This window comes from Panthera tigris, chromosome D1, assembly GCF_018350195.1.
Source record: "Panthera tigris isolate Pti1 chromosome D1, P.tigris_Pti1_mat1.1, whole genome shotgun sequence".
Lineage (NCBI taxonomy): Eukaryota > Metazoa > Chordata > Mammalia > Carnivora > Felidae > Panthera > Panthera tigris.
This window is the reverse complement of record NC_056669.1, coordinates 45206668-45233184: the sequence shown is the minus strand read 5'-3', so window position 1 is coordinate 45233184 and position 26517 is coordinate 45206668. Positions and strand designations below refer to the sequence as shown.

The 26517-nt window shown below is 34.8% G+C and overlaps 1 protein-coding gene across 9 annotated transcripts in view; it reads left to right on the top strand.

The window, feature by feature from the left end:
- The window catches only part of TMEM135 (transmembrane protein 135), a 362190-nt gene that overhangs the window by 147220 nt on the left and 188453 nt on the right, over positions 1–26517 (top strand). For all 9 annotated transcript variants that reach the window (XR_006207971.1, XM_042957322.1, XM_007079000.3 and 6 more), the window contains exon 6: positions 25316–25362. Coding sequence is in view for 8 of the 9 variants with exons in the window: in XM_042957322.1 (XP_042813256.1) it covers positions 25316–25362 (47 nt within the window). In the remaining variant the exon portion in view is untranslated. The remainder of the gene's footprint in view (positions 1–25315; positions 25363–26517) is intronic.

The following is a 26517-nucleotide window of genomic DNA, read 5'->3' as shown; positions in this document are numbered from 1 at the left end:
AAAGATTAGCTGGCCATACGTTTGTGGGTCCATTTCTGGGTTCCCTATTCTGTTCTGATGATCTGAGTGTCTATTCTTGTGCCAGTACCATACTGTCTTGACGATTACAACTTTGTAGTATAGCTTGAAGTCTGGGATTGTGATGCCTCCTGGTTTGGTTTTCTTTTTCAAGATCGCTTTGGCTATTCGGGGTCTTTTCTGGTTCCATACAAATTTTAGGATTATTTGTTCTAGCTCTGTGAAGAATGCTGGTGTTATTTTGATAGGGATTGCATTGAATATGTAGATTGCTTTGGGTAGTATCGACATTTTAACAGTATTTGTTCTTCCTATCCAGGAGCATGGAATCTTTTTCCATTTTTTTGTGTCTTCTTCAATTTCTTTCATAAGCTTTCTATAGTTTTCAGTGTATAGATTTTTCACCTCTTAGGCTAGATTTGTTCCTAGGTATTTTATGGTTTCCGGTGCAACTATAAATGGGATCGATTCATTGATTTCTCTTTCTGTCGCTTCATTGTTGGTGTATAGGAATGCAACCAATTTCAGTGCATTGATGTTATATCCCGCAACTTCCCTGAATTCACGAATCAGTTATAGCAGTTTTTTGGCGGAATCTTTTGGGTTTTCCCTATAGAGTATCATGTCATCTGTGAAGAGTGAAAGTTTGACCTCCTCCTGGCCGATTTGGATGCCTTTTATTTCTTTGTGTTGTCTGATTGTAGAGGCTAAGACTTCCAATACTATTTTGAATAACAGTGGCAAGAGTGGACGTCCCTGTCTTGTTCCTGACCTTAGGGGGAAAGCTGCAGTTTTTCCCCAGTGAGGATGATACTAGTGTTGGGTCGTTCATCTATGGAAAAGCCATTGGTTTTTGAGTAAAACTTGTAGACTTCTTTCAGTTTGCACTGTTAAAAGATAGACTGAGACACCATAAAATTTATAAGAGTTTATTTAAGCAAACAAAAACTCTTATCAGGCAACAGTAAACTGAAAGTGGTTGGGGATGCTCCGGTGGACAGGAGCTGGGAAAGGCTTTTTTTATAGAACAGAAATGGTAGAAATGCAAGGAAATTATTTGATTGGCTATAGCTTAAGTGGTTGCTTTATTTGGGAAAGCCTAGTTTGTTGGTTGCTGTGATTGTTTGTTCTTAGGTTTCAATTTTCTTTTTTTTTAAATGTTTATTTATTTTGAGAGAGCGGGAGAGACAGAGAGAGCACATGTGAGCCAGAGAACACACACACACAAGCAGGAGAGGGGCAGAGAGAGAGGATCCAAAGTAGGCCCCATGCTGTTCTCATAGAGCTGGGTCATGGGGATCCATCTCAGGAACCATGACCTCATGATTGAGCCGAAATAAGAGTCCAGACCCAATTGAGCCATCCAGGTACCCCTAGATTTCTTTATCTTGAGGCATTTACGGGAATTTATTCTAGTTTAGGTTTTGGCTTGCTAATGAAGCTTGCCAAGGCATTAGAGCCACCTCAGTGTAAAGGCTTTCTTGTTTAATTACTTTAACACTACCCACTTTAGCTCTTCTGCATTTGTTTTTCTTACCAGTAAATGGTAGTAACTGAATATCTCTTGCCCCAATTGTGAGAGTTACAAAATGGATGCATTAAAGCAGAGATATGTAATTTCTCTAAACAGTCAGAACAGTTCCTAGATCAGAATAAAATTCGCCTGTAATATAACTGAATATAACAATAATTCTAAAGGAGAACTTTGTAAATTGTCCTGTGTGTGTTAGGTATATTTCTACTGATTTAATAGAAATGGTGTTTTTTGTTTGTTTGTTTGTTTGTTTTTGTTTTTGTTTTTTAGCTTGACATCAGTCTGTATTCAAACCTCGATTAACTCATCTTGCTCTGATGCTTTGTTCACCAATAAATCTTCTGGTTATAATCTGGCTTCTTATGAAGCTTACATTTAGGGAGAGTATTAATGGAGAAGAGACTTAGAATGAATTGTTGCTTTGGCAGTTATATAGTATAAATTTATAAACTACATTTTAGCTAGAGCTGTCTCTGATAGCTTGATGAATGTCAGTAAGCATTTGTAAATAGTCTCTTTGCATGCTAAGAAATCAGATTTCTTTGCCTGCCTGCTGAGAGTCAAATTGGTGCCCCTGCAGTAGTTTTCCATGGAAGGTGTGCTACCAGTTTCAGTAAATACAAACTTTTTATTGTTGCTGCAACTATACAGTTCTATTATGACATCATATGGCAGAACATTGACCTGAATGAATCATGCAAAGTGACATAACCTGAGATAGGTACACTGTGATGAGAATCCAGCACCAAAGACAGATTTCTGGGCCATTTGAGAACTTTGCCTCGAGAGTAAATGACAAAATACAGTTAGAGGAACATCCACTTATACTCAGACTGCATAGAAGGGCAGCTTTTTAAGCTTCCAAACTAGTAGATATTATATCTCTTGTTCTCTACTGGATCCTCAGCATGGTAGTATGTATTCAGTAAATTTTTGTGATGGAATGGGTGAGTAGAATGAATGTTCAATCAGTGTTGCATAGGAGGTCAATTGTGGACATATAAAACATAGAATACACTTTTTTTTGGAAAGGCTACTTTTTTGAGGTACGGTTGACATACAAAAAACTACATATTTAATGTATGCAACTTGATGAGTTTAGAGATATGCATACACCTATGAATTTATTGCCACGGTAAATGCCATAAGCCTATCACATCCAAAAGTTTCTTCACACCTCTTTATTCTTTCTTTTATTGTGTGTTTTTGTTTGTTTTGTTTTGCTTTTGCAGAACATACTCTTTAATGACCTAATAAAGGTCATATTTTGGCTGATAACACACCTATTCTCTTCGAAATGGTGATTGAAAAAGATTTTCTTTTATGTTTATTTATTTTTGATACAGCACAAGTGGCAGAGGGGTAGAGAGAGAAGGAGACACAGAATCCGAAGCAGGCTCCAGGCTCTGAGCTGTCTGCACAGAGCCCGACACGGGGCTCAAACTCATAAACTGCGAGATCATAACCTGAGCCGAAGTAGGACTCTTAACTGACTGAGCCACCCAGGCGCCCTGTGATTAAAAAAGACCTTATAGCTGTTCAGTTTAGCAGGAGAAAGTTTGTATAAGTGAACTGTTACTTCAGTCTTTCCTTCTCATAACATTACATAATGTGATGTTGGAAAATAGTTTTTAGTGAAAATGAAGTCGTTTATGGAAACTGTGTATATTGCTCTTTTGTAGTAGTTGTAAGCATTGTTGACTTTGGTGTTATTTGGAGTCTTAATTTCTTAATTCTACAGTGCTCTGAGTAAAGGTTGAGAACCTCTGTTCTACATTGTTGTGAATTCTCAATGTAAGGTAGTCCTGCTAAGGATCTGTGGGGCCACTAGGTGATCTTCTGTAGGTACCTTGCCAGTAAAAACCGGTCTGTTTTCAAACTTTCTTGTATTTAGTAAGATTGGTGCTATGTATGCTTAAACCTTATTCACAGAATACCTGGATTGGTAAGTTGCTTCTTGGTAGACTGTGCTGTAGGTCATCACATGAAGGAGAGTTTTCTTTAAGAAAAATACAGTACCTATATAGTTTGGACTCTGTAATACTTTCTCTTCTTTTCTTCCTTTTTTTTTTTTTTTTTTTTTGTGTGTGTTTTCTTTTGGCTACAGTACCAGGTTATGAGGCAAATTATAAATGTATATATACACACACACACACGCACACACACATATATATATATATGCTAGTTATTATAGTGTTTGCTTAATTAAATGGTCTTATTTTAAGTATTTAAAACATTTTCCCTTAGTATTACATCACTATGGAATGTTATGGGAAGGAAAGACTGAAGCTATGGTTCACTTATGCAGTTTTCTGCAGCTACAACAATTGAATGATTCTAAGATATTTTTCAGCCAACCTTTTGAATAAAGTATTGGATAAAGATGTGTTAGTTGCCAAAATATGCATCTTTATTAGGTCATAAAAAGTATGTTCTAGGTTTTATATATCCATAATTGATTTCCTGTTCAACACTGATGGAATAATATATAAGGAAATATAGGTACTAAAGAATTTTATTCTATTACTTGTTATAATTTCTATTGTATATTTAAAACCAACAATTCATTGGTATTTAGTAATGCAAAATCCCAAGTTTTCTATACATTTTGGATTAACTAAAATATTTCATATCATCCTAGATTATTAATACAAATTTTTCTAATCCTATAATATTTATACATTTAAGACCTATTAAAAAAGGTAAGGTTCTGTATTCTACACTAAATGATCTGCATATGACTATTAATTTTGAGCTTAGTTTACTTATTATTATCTATTGCTGTATTGTGAACCTCCTCCAAACTTAGTGGCTTCAAAACAGCAGCAATTTTATTTGCTTATAATTCTGTACATCAACAATTTAGTCTGCCCAGCTTTGCTGGGCATTTCTTCTTCTAGATTCACACAACTCCAGTCTTCGGGTGCCTTGACCTGGGGCACTTAATGGTCTTGGATGATGTTGAGATAGTCATTCACTTTTCTGTCTTCCTGGTCTCTCGCTGTCAAGTTGGTTAGCTTCGAATTCTTTACACAGTGATCTCGAGGATCCAAAGGGTGATACTGGAGCCTAGGTTTGGGAGTCACATAGTGTTACTTTTGCCACATTCTTTTGGTGAAACCAAATCATAGGGCTAACCCAGTAAGGGAGGGAAACTTGTTTCTATCTGTAATGAAGAGAGCAGTGGGGTCAAATCACAAGGGGGCATGTATACAGGGATAGGAGAAATTTTGGCCAACTTTGCAAATAATGTATCATTCTTAACCAATTTCCTATTTTGCTTTTGCTTTCAATATTATTTTTGTGCCTTCCTCTGGCATCCCGTCTCTTACCTCTCCTTCCTATGCTGAATTTGCTACTATCTTTTTGAAACCACTTAATCCACTTTGCTAGAATGACATGTAAACTAAGAAACAGATTTATTGTGAGGTAATTTACTATAAATCAAATCAAGTACATGCTAATTGTGGCATCTCTTTCAGGCTCTGAACATTTTTTTAAACTATGTGCCAAGATAGTCTTTCCTAAGATACTCTTCACATATATCTAGAGTTTTGCAGAACCTCTCAAGAACTACTGTGTGCATGGTATGGAAGACAAAGCAGTACCTCAGAACATCTCTACATTTATTTATTTTACTTATAGTTTTTATAGATTTTATATTATTTGAACAAAGAGTTTCTTTGCTTAAGAAACAAAACTGCCATTTTAGGTAATTATACTTATTGACCAGCTGAGTTTTGGATATATGAGGTTAATTATATAGTTAAAACACAAATGATCTAAGGCCTTATAAAAATACTTTTGCCTTAAGCATTTCTAAAATACATTTTCTAAATTGGGAAGTTGTATGCTTTAGTTTTTATCAGATACTTTAAAAACATGTACTATAAACTTGGCAATCCCGGATTCAGAGCACTGGTTACACACACACACACACACACACACACACACACACACACACACTCACACACACACACACACACACACACACACACACACACACAGAAATTATACAGAATTAAGGACTAACATCTAAGGAGACAATGAATATAGTAAAGCAGCAAAATGACAAGTCTTACTATGTGTAGGGAATATATATCATTTAGTCCACCAGTGAGGGAGTAGATATTTTTTAAAAGAATTTAAAATTTAGTCTTTGTCAGGAATTGAATGCTTATTTAAGTGAAAAGGAAATAATTAGAAAAGAAAGTTATTCCATAAGTTACAGGTATATTTTTGAGGGTTTAAATGAAAAAAAAAATACAAAAGGGTTTATAAGTGTTGCTATCAATGCATATGTGATCCAGGACTGGACCTGTCTGGAGCTGAAAGATAGTCCAGTTCCTCTGTACCTCCGTGGAATAGCTTGGGTGATTCCTTTACCATTGGGTGCCTAAAATACTGGTTGAGATTAAGTGTCACTTGTAGTTCTGACCTACAAAGGGATTAAGGTATAGAGGTGATCATCTTTGAAGGACTGGTTTTATGGAAGATTCTGTTTTTGTTTTTTTTTTTAAATGAACTAGACATTACAAGCATAATTTAGAGAACATAGATTTTAGTGCATTGATGAGGAAGAATTTTCAAATATAAGTATCTGAAAGATGGATTTGGTTGCCTGGTAAAGTTGAGAGTTTTTCATTCTAGGAGATTTTTAAGCAAAAGCGATATAGTGACCTTTTATGGTCATCACAGAAGGGAGCCATATAGCAGAGAAGAGGTTATATTAGATAGTTCACAGGGTTTTGTCACTGTTTGATTATATGAGTGGTCCAAGTAAAAAAATCTGTAGGTTTCCTGTAGGTCAGTGATTCCATCTGGGGGCAATTTTGTACATCCTCCAAGAGATACTTGGTAATGTGTAGAGACATTTTTGGTTGCCCTCGCTGGTATTGGGGGTGCCATGAGATGGCTAGAGATGTTGCTAGACATCCACAGTGCACAGGACAGCCTCGCACTTCACAACCCCTAACAACAAAGAATTGTCACTAGTGCCAAGGGTGAGAAACTCTGGGATTTGGTTCTAGGGATTTGGCATAGTGACTGATTTAGATGGTGGTCCATTTGACATTTATTTATTTATTTATTTATTTATTTATTTATTTATTTAATTTATTGTTTAGACTAGTGTAAGGCAACTGATGCTGGCCTTAGGCAGAGGTGTGAAGTAGGAAACAATTATTTTCAACAGTTTCTTGCCTTGCCCATCACATTGTAAATTCCATTGCTATCATGCTCTTGAAGGTCTGTTGCCTCTGTCCATCCTTCTGGGCCTGTCCTCTCTAATGACTCTTGATCTCATTGAACTTTGCTCCCTTAGGCCCTGTTTCTTCACTCTGCTCTCTATTATGTAGATAATAGGAAAATGAATATGCCTATTCCTTGATTTAGTGTTCTTTCCTTAATTGGTAATAATGCCTGAATTTCTTTTTCTCCCCTGGTGATTCCTGGTGATTCTGCTGTCCAAGATGGCCAGGAATCTACTCACAGGGTTGTAAAATTTGCAAGTTGTCATTCACACAGATTATATATGAATAGTTTATTAAAGCAAGATAATGTGATTCTTGTCTAATATCTATTCCAAATGATTTAAATAAAAATTCAAATAAGACATTAGAAATATTTCACATATTTATATGAAGCTAATTAGAGCTACCAACCAAGATTAAAGTATCAATGAAAGCAATTTGAGTACTGGAAATTATGAATACTAAGAATGATCTACAGTAACTGAGATAGAGATCACTTAACCTTTTTTTCCCTAAAGAACTCACTGTTATTTATTTATTTATTTATTTATTTATTTATTTATTGTTCATGTGTATGTTGTGTGTGTACATATGGGAGAAGGGCAGAAGGAGAGGGAGAGAGAGAGAGAGACCGAGAATCTTAAGTAGGCTGCATGCCCAGTACAGAGCCCAGTCCCACAACTGTGAGATCATGACCAGAGCTGAAATCAAAGTCGTATGCTTAATGGACTGAGCCACCCAGGTGCCCCCAGGAGACCACTTAACTTTTGAAGGTTAGCTGACCATCATTTTTATTTACATATGTGTGCAGAAATGGAATCATGCAGTAGTTTTGTGTTGAAATTTAGTTTATATAAATAAAATGCTTTAATCTTTAGCTTGGTGACTTAGTAATCCAAAATGAAATACAAATGTCACCTTATTGTTAGAGATAATGGGGAAAGTTTCTTCAGTCATTCATACTATGCTCACTACTAAATACTGAGTATATTTAATTGAAGAATTTATTTTTTGCTCAGCTAGGTCTCAATATATATGAATGTCTTATTTCTAATGAAATTTTTGAAGCAGTGTAAATACCGATATTTTAATGTTTAGGTTTCATTTGAAAACTGGTCATTGTACCCTTTTTCATTTTTATAATAATGAAATCATGCTTCCACAAATGTCAGTTTATACTTTGGCTCCTAGCTTGATTAAGATGAAAGAATGTACACTTAGGATAGCTCAGACACCGAGACTGTGTGTACCAGGAACCACCTGCTTTCCTTAGGGGCATTTTCTATTAAAATATTAATCAGACTATTTGTTGTTATAGACAGAATTTCCATGTGAAAATTTTGGCTGACATACATGCATACCTCATTTTTGCCATGCCCTGTATTTAATACACTGAGAAAATTACATTTAGAAATGCTCTTCAGAACTTCTACTCCCAATTAGTTTGGTTTATTGTTACTAATTAAATTTTGAAGACTGAGAAGCCCATGTCATATCAGTTTCAAAGTGCTTTGGGTGTTGCAAGGACTTATTTTTTAGGATGTTAGTCTGTTTCATTTCTAATCCTCTTCCCAGCATGACAGTCCTGTACTGGGTTGTTCTGCTCTGTTGATAACCCTGCTTGTGCACCTCATTGTAACTTTGTGGCTGGAGGCAACAGTGGTGTTGAGACATGGTATTTCAGAAATATGCCAAGGGTGTCTTTGTGTATGCTATTTTTCAGAATTTTATTTTGAAAAAGCTGTAACTTTGTAAACTGTAAGATACCTTTAAAATAGCTACCTCAAAAAAATTCAGGTCAGATGAGAGAAATAACTAAGTCTATAACTTAAATGAATGGGTTTTTTTGTTCCTAACCATGAATCTATGTCCCATATGTCTATATGTCCAATAATCTTCATTTTGAAGGCACTTCTTTGGGATAGGACCTAGAGGAAGTATAAATTCACATTTTGGGTATTTTTAAATAAAATTAATATGAATGTATTTGTAATATGCAAGAGAAGTAAGTTATAACTGCAGCTATGCCAATTGCTACTAGAAAAGACTGAGAACATTAACAATACTTTTGTGAGAAAGTTTAAGAAGACTTTTGTTCATTTCAGGATTGAGAAGAGAAAACAAAACTTATTTTTCCTTTTGTGACAATTTCTTTAGGAGTAGATGATTATCAGGTTGTGAACATAGTTGAGGGACTAAAGCACTCTTCATTCTGAAGACTCCTCGTCTTTTTAGGTGGAGGCATTATGAAAAGAGCAAGTAAGATGGGGAGAAAAAAAAACAAGGTAGAAATTTCTCCAAATATAGCCTGTACTCAGGTTTGCCAGTACATTATTTTGAGTTTATTTGGAAAGTTCAGGGAATACTCTCGTTTGGTAAGAGAATTCTGAACTGTTGAATATAAAGCAACCTATGTACCTATCTATCTCTGTCTGTCTTTCCACAGACACATATATATACATGCATACATACCTACACAACACTGACGTCAATGTTGTAAGAGTAATGTATTTATAAGGGGTGAAGAGTCCGAATGAACATTCCCAGGTATTAGTGCCTAAAATTGTGGTTTTGACTTTTAGACAGACAAACACTTCCTGCCTGCATATTAGATCATATGGTCCACATTCATCCTTGAAACTGCCTATACACAAATTTCATACAAGATCTTGATTGACCACATGCAGTAGAGATGTCCATGATAGAAATAACATCCACTCTTTAATTCTTTTTTTTTAAATCATTTTGCAATCCATAACTAGTAGCTAATACTGGATGTAAACTTCATTTTACATTTGTGCTAGATTTTTATTTCTGTTTATTCTTAAATCATTTTTACTGTTGTAACAAGACCAGATAAGCATTTAAGTTTCTTCCCATTGCTAGACCCATTAAGTATTAAACAAAGTTGACTTTTAAAAGGTATTGGTGATTTTTTCAAAGTCTTTTTATCATTATCTTTTCTGTTAAACTGTTAAGATGCTTTTGTAGGTATTTTGAAAAAGTATACATTTCAGTATCATTGTATCTCTTAGTAATAAACTAGGTACTGAATCTGTCTTGGTGATTGGGAAGGGAAAAAAAAAAACACAGAAAATGAAGGTTTCTTAAAATTTGTTAACCCAGCATAACTGAGAGGCCTTGATCTGTTGTGTTTTCTTGATGTAATAAGCATAGGAAGCTCAAAAGGAATAATCTTGTGTGGATTCACTTTGGAAGAGATGATTGAAAAGTCTTCCATAGTTTATCTGATTCAGAATTCAAGCACAAGCTATAACCACTCCCCCTGCCCCGCCCCGCCCCGCCCTCACTTTTTTGGTAGAGGTAATGCTGACTACATTATGCTGTAAGACTTTAAAAATATTCATTAGGAAAAAACAAAACAACATAAAATAGCCCATCAGTTCTGGACCTTCCTGCCTGAAAAAGTGGTAGTCAGTGGGAACCTATGCAGAGAGCAATCAGCAGCTGGATAGAAATAGTGAGAACTAAGATATGAGCAATGCCATGCCTAATCAAGGAAGGATTTTCTCAAATGAGTTCTGGAATAAGCATATGCCCGAAGAATGGGCATGGGGTATACTATTTGGGAAAACTAAATGACATTTTATTATACCAATGCATGAGTAAAATTACCCATGTGCTGTGTTTAAAACAACAGTAAAGAAATTATATATCCTGTTCTTTATTGTTGATAGCTGTTTTGTGGGAGGTTATGCATTGGGATTGAGTTGGTTCTCAGTGGACACCTAAAACATTTGGAACCCAGGTGGAGGGCAGCTGTTGGCCTTTGGTCCACAGCACAGCTTTGTTTGGTGAGGTAGTGAGTGCTGTCTCACTGGACACCTTGGTTAGGATAATAATAACTCTCAGTTTAATGGTCTTTCTTACCTTTATCAAATGATAAAAATCTGGGGGGTGGGGGGAGAGGAAAATGGGTGATGGGCATCGAGGAGGTCACTTGTAAGTGATGAATCATGAGAATGTACTCCTGAAGCAAAGAGCAAACTGTATACACTGTATGTTAGCTAACTTGACAATAAATTATATTAAATTATAAAATTAAAAAATGATGAAAATCTGAATTGCATACTGCTATGTGCTGTTTATATGTAGCCCTGCTATGAGCTCTCTAAAATAATCTGGGTATGTTTATTTATTTATTTTTGTAATGTCTCTGAGGGAAAAACAGAATATCACCCTAAGCCTCGTTCTTATTTGAGGTTAAGGAGAGTACCACCATTTGGATGAAAATAACTAAACTTCTACAAACTGTCTACTTATAATAATGAAGTTTCACTTAGGTGACCTGTCTACTTTGCCCTGCTGAAAACACAATATTTTTTCAGCTTCGACTTTGCTCTGAGTCCATATAAAACCTTTTTCCTCCATGTGCTGAATGACATGTAAGCTTTTTTGTGTTGTTTGGTTTTTTTCTCAAATGAAAAAGTAACATGTTTGGCCACGTTAGGACAAAGAATAGTCCCTTATATAGGCTATGTAAACATACTGGAAAACTGGCTCATGCCACTTTTTTCTCATCTCAATATATAAACATGGAGGATTTTGAGTTTTGTTTTCATTGTTGTTGTTTTAGTTTTTTATTGTAATATTTAAATTACTTATTTTGGAAATGAAAAATATATTTTTAGATGTGTTTTTCTTTACTAGAATAAATATTTTAGACAAGTTTTGAGGATTATGGAATTTTCTTGTCATCTTTGCTTTTCTTAAATCTGGCTCATTATGCAAATAATTCTTTTACACAGAGACTGTATCTTAACTTACTATTTTTCTTTGCTGTCCATGAAAATAAGAGATGTTTCATAATTAATTTGAATGAAACTTATAAAAGCTGTAATGCTGTAATGAGGATTTAAAAGGAAACTTTGAGAGAAATCCATGACGGCTCATGGGCTTTGTTATCACACCTGGTTTCTAAACCTGTGTCAATCCCGTAACTATGTATGTCTCCCTAAACCTCTTCTCTGAAGTGGGGATAATAATCCCTATATCGCAGGCTGTTTTAAGGATTATGTAAGGTCATACACATCAAGCACTTAAAACAGCATGTGACATATAGCAGGCATTCAATAACATCAGCAATTGATGTTGTTGTTAACCTTATTATTTTTTTTAATGTTTATTTATTTTTGAGAGAGATGGACAGAGTATGAGCGTGGGAGGGTCAGAGAGAGGGAGACGCAGAATCTGAAGCAGGCTCCAGTCTGAGCTGTCAGCACAGAGCCTTACGTGAGGCCCAAACTCACAAACCCCAAGATCGTGACCTGAGCTGTAGTTGGACGCTCAACCGACTGAGCCACCCAGGTGCCCCAACACCGTTATTTTAATTATTATTATATTGAACTCTATAAAATTTCCCCTCATTCCCTTTTTTTTTAAAATGACAGACACTGGTTAAAAAAATAATACATTGGTGGAAGCATTATGGGGATTATTCTTATCATGGAAGCACTATATTCAATCAACATTAATAAGAATAAAATATTTTCTGGAGGCAAAGGAGTATAATTGAAAGCCTTGAATTTGAAATCAGAATAGTCTTCAACCACTTAAATATTCTGTAACTTTAGGTGAGTAATTTATCTTCCAAGCCCAATTGCCTCATCTTTAAAATGGGACTAATAGAAACCTACCTTAAAGAGCTATTGTTAGGGTTAAAAGTCAACAGTATTTTAAAAATATCTTTTGTAGTACCTGGCACTGTTAATCCATAGCAGCTTGTTACCTGTTTTATTTCTCTACTTTCTTCTTTCTCCATGTTCTCTGGTCCTTTTGATTGTCTTGACTTACCTTTACTGACTTTCTATCTTAAGCTCTTCTGTGGTTTATTTTGGCTTCCTTTTCATACTTAGCTCTTTTCTTGTTTGTTTTGAATTACATTTTTAATGACTTTTTTTTCAAAAATTTTTAATATTTATTTTTGAGAGAGAGAAAGAGAGAGAGAGCGCATGAGCAGGGGGAGGGGGAGGGGCAGAGAGAGAGAGGGAGATACAGAATCTGAAGCAGGTTCCAGGCTCTGAGCTGTCAGCAATGGGCCCTATGCAGGGCTCAAACCCATGAACCTGTGAGATCATGACCTGAGCCGAAGTTGGATGCTTAACCAACTGAGCCACCCAGGCGCCCCGGTGCATTTTTGATGACTTTTAATGACCAGTGAATTGACCATACAATAGAGAAATGGTTATGGGGGGGTGGAAAAAGCAGTTGATTATCTTGTTAACTTTTTAAATATAAGTCAGTGTCCAAACCTTACTTCCAATATACTGCATTTATTTACTTGATCATAATTGAGGTGTGAATAAAATATTGTGGGTATGTAATGATAATGTCTAATTGGTTTTGATAGCGCAGTTCTGAGAATATACTTTCAATGAGTATTGTTCAGTGAATAAATTCATGTCTTGGCTTTTACTTGACCATTAAGTTTTAAAGCAATTTTTTATAAGCACTGTTTCTATGTATAAACCTTTATCTGTGGTCTTTTAAATAGTGAATTGTTTAATGCTATTTGTTTTTTAAAAATCTGCTAGCAGAAATTAGAATTTTGTTGTTATAAGGAATTAACTTATAAGTTGTATTAGTTCCTGTGTACTGAAATTTTTCGCAGTTGTATACTTTAAATTGTTTTATTTTTATGGAAAACAAGTACAGTTTTCTCATTTACCATAAAAGGACAGGATATCACATAGTCTATACTTCCCAGCTGCTATCTAACCTAACTCTTTTACAACTGGAAAATTTCAAGGTTATTGTGTTGCCAGACTCTGTTTGCTAACCTTGAAGGTATAAATCAAGAATAGTGAGCAGTGGAAGGAAGAGACTGGCCCCAAGTTTTTGTCATACATCGTGTAATTTCCTACACTCCTCTCAGAGCAAATACTTTAATTTTCTTATTATACACATATATTCTGAGATTTTTCTCATGATGTATTAGTGACTGTTTGCTTTGAAATAACTTTGTTCTAAGCATAAGAGACTTAAAAACTGAGAACAAACTGAGGGTTGATGGGGGGGTGGGAGGGAGAGGAGGGTGGGTGATGGGTATTGAGGAGGGCACCTTTTGGGATGAGCACTGGGTGTTGTATGGAAACCAATTTGACAATAAATTTCATATATTAAAAAAAAAAAGAAATAACTTTGTTCTGTGGTGAAAAAAATTGATACATGGAATCATAGAATTTTAGAGTTCTGAAGAATTCTAGAGATTAATATAACTTCTTTTAAAGATGAACAAGTTAAGGTTTAAAAAGTGGAAGTGATTTGGGGTGCCTGGGTGGCTGAGTCCATTTGAATGTTGGATGCTTGATTTTGACTCAGGTCCTGCATGATCCTATAGTCATGGGATCAAGACCTGCTTGAGATTCTCTCTCTCCCTCTGCCCCTTTCCTCTGCTCACGCACGTATGCTCTGTCTAAAGTAAAAAAAGATAGAAATAAAAAAAAAATGGAAGTGATTTGATCAAGTTTATAGTCTTACTCTGGAGACCCAAGACTTCTTTCTTACCTCAAGTCTGGCATTTGTGGCTCTAAAATTCCTCTTAAGGTATTTTGTACTGTCCCTGTATTTGTTTTCTCACAGAGGGAAATTTTTAAAAAATCAGTAGGTAAAACTGCCAGTCTAAAACAAAGGGACAGATTATAAAGATGGACTATATATTAAATGAGATTTTAGTTACCTAAGATTTTTTAAAATTATAAAGCAATACATAGCTATTTAACATGAGAATAGTGCTGTTTAAGATTATGCATTATCTAAAGTCAGTCAGTATTATGATAATGATAAATTGTGTGTTTAAAGTCAAAATCTTTACATTGCAAATTATGATGCACTCATTCATCCAGTAAGAGTGGTTTCTTCAAGAGACCATGTGGTGATTTGTGTTTGTGAAAAAAATGAAAAGATGCTTAGAGTCTAAAGTTCAGCCTTTTAAATAGTGTATGAATAGGAGAACTGTTTATTTTTTTGAAAGATGGATTCTATAAATAGAAACAAACATCATTATTAAAAGGTTACATGTAAAGAAATGTATCCATGTATGGAATTAGACGAAGTAAAGGCTCTGTCCTTTGGTACTTTGTATTTCAAGTAAGTTCTGGTGCAGACATTAAGAAAGATATATAGATGGCCAAAAAAGCATTGCCTAAATATGTTGAATAATTTCAATAATAACATAATCAGGTGTTTTGGTGAGTATCTCTTGTAGGATGAAGTGTAAATATTCTGTCCTAGTGTATTGTATTGGAGTGATTTCTTAATATGCCTACATTCCCCCTAGACTGACATCAGAAGGGCAATAGGTATCAAGTGTTATGTAATTTTGTTTCCCCAGTGTACTGGCAATGTAGCAAATATGAGGGTGAGAACCTGTGGTTCTTTCTTCTTTTTCACTCTGTTTGACTTGCTAAGTCACAAAGTGTTAGCAACACATAGACACCAGATCAATTTTTGTGAATGGGTGGGTTGGATACATGGCTAAAATATTAATAAAGTCCACATGGGCAAGGGGAAGCTTGTTGCTTCTTTTCCCGAAACAGAAATGAGATTTCATTATTTATTTGCATAAGGGAAGAAGAAGTCTCAATGGATTGGTGGGGGGGAAATGGGCTTAATGAGTAATGAAGGCTAAGCAGCAAAGGGGCATCATTGTCTTTGGATACACTCAAGAAGAAGTGATCAGGGACAAAGAACATTTAATTGAGTATGTTAAAGAAAAGCAGTAGAGCTCTGTGGTAGGAAATATTTAAATGCACCATCTGTTCAGGTCTCTAGTATGCTCTAAAATGACTTCAGGATATGTGTTTTAACCATTTTTGAGGCTTAAATGTTAAAAACAGCTCTCTTTTCCAGGACGTATTCACATTGGGCCATATTCACATTTTTAATATTTCTGGTTGTTTTTAGGATTTTAAAGTATTCATATATTGTGATACTGTTTATTTGTTAGAGCTTTGAGAAGGGATAGTTTTCATAAAATTCTGCATGACATAGTGAGGAGAGGAATAGCACATTTTTTTTGGAAGTTTTATAAGCTCTATAGCAGGAAGCCCCCTGTATTGTAAAACAATCACTTCTTAAAAAGGCATTCCAGAAAAAACAGTATTTTTCAGCTGAATGAACTTTAGTTTCACATCATTTGTTATACTTTGTGTATACTCTTGGCTTAAAATGTTTTTTTGGTTTAGTACATTATGAGATTTCCTTCATATGATTACTTTTATTTAACCACTCCCATTCTTGGTGCAAATAGATAATAATGAAATTCATTCTATGTTTTTATATAAATATATGCAGTTTCAAAAAATAAGAATAGTTTCTAACAGATCAACAATCCACAAATTGGCAAAGGATATGAAAAAGAAACCGATCGACCAGAAACCAAAATGGTTTATAAATCTGGGAGGCTTAGTTTTACTGATAGAAAAAGCAACTATAATATGAGATACCACCTCTTTCATCCATCAGATTGGCAAGGATAAACAAGTTTGATAAAACAGTTTTTCTGGGTATAGGGAAATGGCTGGTGTAAGGAAGTAGATACACTCAATACTGTTGATGGGAGTGCATCAAAATAAAAAATGCTGATAGGCCTTAATGTAGTGAATTCAGGTCTAAGAATTTACCTCAAGAGATGTAAGTGCGCTTTTTTTTTTTTTAAGTTTTTTTTTTTTTAATGTTTATTTACTTTTGAGACAGAGAGAGACAGAGCATGAACGGGGGAGGGGCAGAGAGAGGGAGACACAGAATCGGAAACAGGCTCCAGGCTCTGAGCCGGCAGCCCAGAGCCCGACGCGGGGCTCGAACTCACGGACCGCGAGATCATGACCTGAGCTGAAGTCGGACGCTTAACCGACTGAGCCACCCAGGCGCCCCCCCTTTTTTTTTTTAATTTTTTTTAATTTTTTTTTTATGTGCGCTTTTTTATAAAATGTACTTTGGTATTCAGTATTTACTGGCTCCTTTCACTCCAAATGTCTATTCATAGACTGTTTTAAGAAATGTCAGCATTTCCATATGGGTGTGTGTAAAATTTAAAAGAAAAGAATAAAACATACTTTATTAGATATGTGTCTCTGTACAGAGGTATGTACAGACAGGATATGAGAGATCTGGAATAGGAGGGAACTTTCGTTTCCTTGTATTTTTGTTGTTTAGTTTGCAGTTTTGTTTTTATTGTGTATATGCATTACTGTGTAAAAAGCAATTTGAATAGTGTTTTTGACATGTAATTTAAATGCTATAAAATTTGCCATTTTGAAGTGTTAATTACATGAGTTTTAGTATGTAGAGTTCTGCATCTATCTCTACAATCTAATTTTAGAAACTTTTCATCACCCATCCAGAAGAAACTTTGTACCATGAGCAAACAGTTGCTGTCACCCCTCATTTCCCTAGCTCTAGACATCCATTAACTCTACTTTCTGTAAATAGATTTGTCTTTTCTGGAATTCATATAAATGGTATTATACAACATGTGGTCACTAGCTTCTTTCAGTTAAATAATGTTTTGAGGTTCATCCATGTTGTAGCATGCCCTACATTACTTTTTGAGTTAAAAAAATGTTACAAAATTAAAGTGAAAAAAGCAATTGCAAAATTCCTTGTCCTTCGTAAGTGTATTGTGCAATGGTTGTGAAATGGAAGAGAATTACAGAGAAATTATTTCTTGTTAGTAGTTATTTACTGAGCATGTTTGATATACTAGTAACTCTTTCAGGCTTTATGTATGTTATTTCATTTACTCCATACATATATGCAAGAGATGGTATTGTATTGTTTCTACAAATGAGTAAAGTAAGTGGTAGGACTATAAATTTTGTGTTGATTTAGACATAAAAGTGTAAAGTATAAAAATAGATGTATGCAGATGTCTACTTTACAACCGAAGAGAGAATATTTTAAGTGCTATATAACATTACCACAATTCACAGTGAAAATATCATTCACTGGCCAGGCATTAGTCTAATAGAATTTTTTGCAGTAATGGAGATATTCTGTGGCTGTCCTGTCTGTTATAGAATCCACAACCACATGTGGCTGTGGATTCTATGAAACATGATTAGTGTGAATGGGGAACTGAATTTTAATATTATTTAATTGTAAATAATTTAAATTTAAAGAACCACACTCTGCTTCTGTTCTTGATGTAATAAATAACAGTTATGGGTTGATTCAGGTAGCACTTACTCTTACAGCTGCAACAACCAAATTGCAACACATGAAACAAACACATGAAACAATGATCTCAAGGTCCTGGACATTAGACACTGAAGGGCAGAGGGCCCTCAGAGCTGGGAAACAATGAGTACCCTAGCTTAATGCTTGGGAGAGTTTCTAGGCTTGGATCAAAGAAGAGGCATTCAGACAAAGTCAAGGACTTCCTGAGTTGAAGAAACAGAGTAGAGAGCGAGAGGAAACAATGGTGGATAGAGTTCACAGAACAGAAGACCGGAGAGAAAAGTGCTCAACTGCTTACCAGTTAGGGCCTGTACCTGAGGGAAATGCCCTAGGCCAAGGAAAGAACAACTTGAAAGGATTCCAGGTCCTTACTTGATTGCTTGGCATTCAGATAGCAGCAGGAATAGTGTCTGTTTCTGGAAAAAGATGGGAAAATCTTGAGATTCTTGTGGCATTGGGTAAAGTACACATACAGGTCTTATCTCAGTAATGGAGAGTAATTGGCTCTAAATTGAGCACTACTCCACTCCCTCCTAAAATATCTTAAGAGCAAATCCTTAAATGATCAAACTGTTTCCAAATAGCTGTGTCCCAGAACAAACAAGAAGATTTATGAGAATACAAAAATATCCAGTACTCACCAAGGTAAAATTCAGAATGTCTGATATCCAGTCAGAATTACTGGGCATGCAATAAGAAGAAACGAAATTTAACCTGTAATGAGAAGATAAATCTGTCAATTAATACCAAACCCAAATGGCAAAGCTGTTGGAGTTAGCAGGCAAGGACATTAAAAAGAGTTGTTATATCTGAATTCCATAGTTGCAGAAAGTTAGAGACATGGAAAATAGGGGAAAAAATATAAATCAAACTTATAGAGATAATTACAATGCATCAGATGGAAAATTTACTGAATGGCGTCGACATTCATTGCAGGAGAAAATATTAGTAAATTGAAGACATAACAGTAGAAACAACCCAAAATGAAACACAGAGTAAAGAGAATTTTTTTACAAAGTAAAGAGAACATTACTTGTAGGACAACTTCGGGAGACCTACTGTATGTTAATTAGAGCTCCTAAAGGTCAAAAGGAGGGAAGAAAAAACAGTTGATGTAATTATGGCTAAAACATTTTCAAATTTGGTGAAAATTATAAACCCACAGGTTCAAGAAATTTAATGAAGCCCTAGTACAAGAAACATGAAGAAGACTACTCCAAGGCACATGGTAATCAAATTGGAAGAAGATATTAGAGTGACATTTGTTGAGCCAGCTACTGAAATGAAACCGTCTATCAACCTAGAAGTCTACACCCTGCAAAAATATCTTTCAAAACAAAGGAATTATTTTTAGATCTACATTTCTGAAGAAAAGGGTTAAAATATAGCCATTTTATAACATAGGTTAAAGTATGATAGATGGCAAGAGTAGCACAAAGGTCAGGAGAAGAGAAATGGAAGAATACTATTGTAAAGTTCTGCATTATATATTAAGTGGTATAATATCCCTTGAATGGAGACTGCATCAGTTTAAAGATCTACACTGTAAACCCTAAAACAAACACTAAAATAAGCCAACAAAAGAGAAAAATTGGAGTCCTTTAAATAATCCAGAAAAGGTAGAAAGGAGGAAAAAGGAAACAAATGAGAAACAATAGAAAAATAAATACCAAGATGATAGATTTAATTCTCGACTTACCAGTAGTCATGTTAAACACTCTGTGCCAATGAAGAGATGGAGAATTTTCAGATAGAATAGAGGGAACAAGAAACAACAAGATGTCTATGCACAATGAACTTTTAATATAAAGACTCCATCAGTTAAAAGTAAAAATATGGATAATAGTATTAAAAGAAATCTGGAGTTACTGTCAGATAAAATAGATTTCAGAGCAAAGGAATATTATCAGAGATAAAGAAGGTAATTTCATCATGATAAAGTAGACATAATGCTAAACATTTATGTTCCTAAAAACAGCTTCAGAATACACTGAGGAAAAAGTGATAGAATTGCAAGGAGAGATTGTGGAGACAACTTCACAATTACAGCAGGACATTTTGATAACTTCTCTCAATGATTGAACAAGTAGACAAATCATTAAGGATACAGAAGATTTTTTAAAAATATAATTTATTTTCAAATTGGCTTCTATACAACACCCAGTGCTCATCCCAAGTGCCCTCCTCAATGCCCATCACCCACTTTTCCCTCTCCCTCACCCCCCATCAACCCTCTGTTTGTTCTCTGTATTTAAGGGTCTCTTATGGTTTGCCTCCCTCCCTCTCTATTTGTAACTTTTTTCCCCCTCCCTTCCCCCATGGTCTTCTGTTAAGTTTCTCAAGATCCACATATAAGTGAAAACATACGGTATTTGTCTTTCTCTGACTGACTTATTTTACTTAGCATAATACCCTCCAGTTCCATCCACATTGCTGCAGATGGCATGATTTCATTCTTTCTCATTGCCAAGTAGTATTCCATTGTTTATATAAACCACATCTTCCTTATCCATTCATCAGTTGATGGACATTTAGGCTCTTCCCATAATTTGGCTATTGTTGAAAGTGCTGCTATAAACATTGGGGTACAAGTGCCCCTATGCATCAGCACTCCTGTATCCCTTGGGTAAATTCCTAGCAGTGCTATTGCTGGGTCATAGGGTCATAGGGTCAAATGGTCATATTTTTAATTTTTTGAGGAACCTCCACACTGTTTTCCAGAGCAGCTGCACTGGTTTGCATTCCCACCAACAGTGCAAGAGGGTTCCCGTTTCTCCACATCTTCACCAGCATCTATAATCTCCTCATTTGTTCATTTTAGCCACTCTGACCGGTGTGAGGTGGTATCTGAGTGTGTCTTTGATTTGTATTTCCCTGATTAAGAGTGACGTTGAGCATCATTTCATGTGTCTGTTGGCCATCTGGTTGTCTTTGGCAAAGTGTCCATTTCTTCTGCCCATTTCTTCACTGGATTATTTGTTTTTCAGGTGCGGAGTTTGGTTAGTTCTTTATAAATTTTGGATACTAGCCCTTTATCCAATAAGGATACAGAAGATTTAAACTACACTATCAACCAGCTTGACCTAATTGATACTCTCTTCCCAGCAAAAGTAGAATGCACATTCTTTTCAAATGCACATGGTTGGAGGGGCACCTGGCTGGCTCTGTCTGAGGAACATGTGACTCTTGATTTCAGCATTGGGAGTTCAAGCCCCATGTTGGGTATAGAGATCACTAAAGAAGAAAATAAACTTTAAAAAAATAAATAAAATACACATGGGTACTTACCAAATATATGGAACATATTCTGATGTGTTCTGGAACACAAAATAAGTCCTGATAAATTTGGAAATAATCAAGTCATATAAAGTACTTTCTGACCATAATAGAATCAAGTAAGTCATTAACAACAGAAAAGTCACTGAAAATCCCCAAATATTTGGGAACTTACATACTTCTAATTAAGTCATGGATTACAGCAGTAAGCAAAAGCAGAATTAGAAAGTATTCTGAATTGGGGTGCCTGGGTGGCTCAGTCGGTTGAGCTCTTGATTTCATCTCAGGTTATGATCTTACAGTTTGTGAGATTGAGTCCTGCATCAGGCTCTGTACTGACAGCATGGAGCCTGTTTGGGATTCTCTCTTTCCCTCTCTCCCCACCCCTTGCAAATAAATAAGTTAATAGATAAATACATTAAAAGAAGTATTCTAAATAAACAAAAATGAATAACAAACTTATCAAAATTATCAGAATACATGTACAACAGGTATTTTGGCATTATATACTGATATTAAAAAAGAAAAAAATTTAGATCAATGGCCTAAATTTCTGTCTTTAAGAAAATAGGAAAACAAAAGCAAATGAAATCTAAAGCAAACAGAAAAAGGAACTAATAAAGATCAAATTGAAGTCAATGAAATAGAAAACAGAAAAACATCAGAGAAGATTAATTAAACCAAAAGTTTGTTCTTTGATAAAATCAATGCAGTTACTATAGACTGATCAAGAAAATAAGATACAAACTACAAATACTGGGAATGAAAGAGGTGACATTACTATAGATTCTACAGATATGAAGATGATAATAAGGGAATGAGGTTAAGAACTTTTTGGATGTGATGGATGTGTTTGTTATCTTGATTATGATGATGATTTTATAGGTATATATACCTATGTCAAGACTTACAAAATTGTGTACTTTAAATATGTTAATTTTACTTCAGTAAAGGTATTAAAAATTTAACTAGCCACATGTGAACAGCAGCTACAGATTTGGACAATGGAGCAGTCATTATCTGTAAGCTTCTTCAGGGTCTAAATTGTATTTAAATATTCTCTGTATAGAGCAGCTCTAGAGTGACTCATTTGACCAATATTTGTTTAACGAAGGAAATGCAAAATACAGCTATTGGGGTAAGCATGGATGTATCACTTAACTTCTCAAGACATTAGTTTCCTGATATGAAAAAAAAAAACCCATAGAGGTTTATCTAAGTTCCTTTTGCCTTCAAATTCTGAATTTTGAAAAACAGAAAATATTCTTCCTTATTTAACTGCAGATTGTCATTTATTTGGAAAAGCATTTTTTTGAAGACACCATGTTTAATAAATTAGCACAATTAATTTAAAAAACTTTGAAAACACTACATCACTAAAAATTAAATCTTTTCTTTAGCACCTTTAATTAACACAGTACTGAATACCTTTCATAATAAAAATCAGAATCTTTCCAGTGGTTCTGTTGATACAGTCCCCTTGCTTACTCCTCATCTCCTCACTCTCTCTACTAAGTCTTGGCTTCCTTGACCACTTTGTATAAAACCACGACCCCTATTCTCCTGCACTTTATTTCCTTATCCTGCTTTGTTTTTCTCCTAAACTGCTATCACTATTTAACATAGTATTTTCTTTTAATATCTTCTTTCACCTGACTAAAAGATAACTTTCATTAGGGTAAGGACTTCGCCCATTTTGTGTACTGTTGTAGGTTCTAGAACAGTTTCTGGAACATAGTAGGCATTCAGTAAATATCTGTTAAATGAATTGATCTATTGTACATTAATATCCTTTAGGTTCCCCCCCCCCCCCGCTTGTATAGATTTTTATCTCTTGAATCTCTACTGTATAAAAAAGTGAACTCCAATTCTCACTTTATAGACAAGAGATCTATGTCTTAGGGGAAATTATATAAGGCATTGAAAGTGACATACAACTAGACTCAAACCCAGATCTGCTGTATTCCAGAGCTTGAGATCTTTAACATTGTTCTTTTTCCCATTTTCAGGTGTATTATTTGCAAAGATAAATGTTAGTTTAACATGAGTATCAATAGGTTTAGAACATTAGGATAGAGCATAGCAACATTTTAAGAGAAAGTGACTAAGGAAATTTTCCTTAGAGAAAGGTGGAGGGTGTGAAAAAGATTTGTGGGACACTTCTAGAGAGGTTTGTGAGTAGGTTTGCAAGGGGGAAAAATGACTAGCTCAGGGAAAGAATGAAACCTTGAACATCTGGGAACTAAGGCTTTGCCCAAAGGGTATAGAATGATAGGGAACTAAAAATTGAGTTTCATGATCTGGGTCATTGGCTGGCCAGTACACAAACTCACTTGAACTTTAATTTTTAATTGGTTTTGGTTAATCAGTAATTGAAAGTTATTCCATACACTTTATGTTATGTTTACAAAAACAGTGATATAAACCTTACGTATCATTGATAGGGTATTTTTTAAGGCAACGGAAAAGAGAAAGAGGAAAGGAAGGAGAGAGGACAGAAGATTTTGTGTGTGTTTATTAGAAAGAGATTTTATATATTTTATATAGAGAAGGAGATTTTATGTGTTTTCTATATAATAATAGAAATATTTGTTTTGTAGTAAATGATACCTATTTTCTTTTGGGTCTCAGGTTTATAGATTTCTAAGCCATTCAGATTATGTTTATAATGCTTATCTTAAGCCAAGGTGGCAAACCTGTCAAGCTTAACTGTAATAGCAAAACTACTGTGCTTTTCTTAGTTGACTAGAAATTGTGTTGGAAGTACCAAGACACTATTTTGTCCTATATTCATTTTTGTTGTACTTTGTGGTAAGCCTTTTACAGTTAAAGATTGCTCATTTGTCATTTATCTGTGATGTGAGGCCATTGACAATCATGTTTTAGTTTATACTGTTAACACAAGAACACATTTTTACAACTTGTTTTTCAGTGATTTAAAACACCTTATGGAGATCCACTTTGTTGGCATAACTAAGCTTTTGGTCAGGACTTGGATTCTGGATTCTTTCCACATACACCTTATTATGTTGTGTTTGAGAGGAGCTTTTTAAATTTAGATTTATTGTGTTCGGATGCCTGCTTTTAGAGGAATTTTGTTTTACAGCTAGTCTGTATCCCACAAAGGATGATTATAATTTTAGGAGTTTTTCTTATTGATTAGAATTGGCTGACCACTGAAGCATTTTTTACATTTGAATACAAATCTGGTCATCTTGGTATAATAGTTAATAAGCTTTATGATTTATTTGCTGACTTCATTATATAAATGAACAAATGTCTTTGTTCTTAAGTTACTTATGCTTCTTCAGGGATTCTTACAGATAATTAAAAAAATTCATCGTTCCTCTTGAACCATGTTACCTTTCTACCCAGTCTATGTACACATAATACATGTTGTAATATATATACATATTGTATAATGTGTATAATTTCATTTGTGTGTGTGTGTGTGAACAGACTCATTATTGCCTTAACATGGTTTATTTGAAAGACAGGGAATGTGGTACATGCATGACTAGTTGTGCACATCTTTAAATTGTTTCAGGCACAAGATTTAATAGTGAGAATTTTGCCTTCATAACATACAAATGATGCAATGGCATGGATAGAGCTAGAGAGCATTATGGTAAGCGAAATAAGTCAGTCAGAGAAAGACAAATACCATATAATTTTACTCACATGTGGAATTTAAGAAACAAAACAAAAGAAAAACAACCAAAACAAATGAGTAAAGGAAAACAAGAGAGAGAGGGAGACAAATCAAGAAACAGACTCTTAACTAGAGAGAACAAACTGATGGTTACCAGAGGGGAGGTCGGTGGGGGGGATGGGTTAAATAGGTGATGGGGATTAAGGAGGGCACTTGTAAGGAGCGATGGGTGTTGTACGGAAGTGTTGAATTGATTGCTATATTGTACACCTGAAACTAATATAACACTGTATGCTAACTATACTGGAATTAAAATTTGAAAAGAAAGACACACAAATGATGTCAGTGGTCTTTTGCAAGTAATGTATTTTCTCCTTGTTGTAGGTCCTTTTGTTCTGCATCACAGCTGCCATGTACATGTTCTTTTTCAGGTATGTACTGTTATACCTATTTATTTTAATGGAAAAAAATAGTGGTCCTTTGTGGTTTTTTGAATCAGCCATATAACTAAAGTTGTTCCCTAAATAATTGTTTCTCACAAGTGGCATGAGTTGTATTTTTTTTTCTTTCCTCTAGAATAGAGATAAATCACTGCTTCTTAGTGAATAGAGGGAGGGAAAGAAGATTTGTTTTTGTTTTTTTTTTTCACTTTCTACTTATAGGTTCATCTTGGGAAGCTGAATATGTAAATTAATAGTCTCAAATTCTGACAAGTGAATTTTTGTTTTTTCTGGACCTGATTTTAGATATTCTTCACTCTCCTTGTAAAACAGTCAGCATTTTAGATTTAGATGAGAGAAAAGTGATGGTAGAGCTTAATCTAAATTTTCTGTGGGGATAAACTAGCATATTCGTCATAGTCTTTAAAGTATTGAGTTAGTCCATAATGTCGGAGTTATATTTCTCATTCACACTGAAACTGTGAGGCCTGTGGAGGAGTGTTAGGATGGCTCAGGATTTCAAGGCCAATAAAAAGGATACCATCGCTGTATAACCATAGCAGTGCAGGGATGGGATTTTTCACTGGGAAGAGTCCACTCCTTCATAACCTTTCTGTCAGTGATACCAGTAATTTCCATTTATCTCACTCTTATTACACTAATTTGAAGACACTTTTTCATGATTTTTCTGGATATAGGAAGAATTCAATCACAGCAGGAAGGACCAAACTTTTAAAATTAAAATTTGTATTTGATTAACAAAGGCAGTTACATGTTTTAATAAGATATATTTTGTAGATACCTTTAAATAAGACAATTTAACCATACCAGAATTTTAAAACAATTTTCTTCCAGAACACCCTAATAAATATTTGATAAGCACAACGATATGATTTTAACTTATTATCACTTTATCAGCTATTTTACATGCATTATAAAGTGATACTGCTGCTGTTACTCTTGTAAAGGGACAGCCAGGCCCATAGAAGGGAAAAAAAATGGATCAAATTTCAGGCTAGGGTGGCTTGATTTGCAAAGGATTGGTAATGAGTGCATAGTATTTTTTGTTGGTTATTAGTGACTGAAAAATCATTGCAGCTCTCTAGAGGTCTTTGTGAAATTGTTTGAACTGTTAGGGGCGAGGTA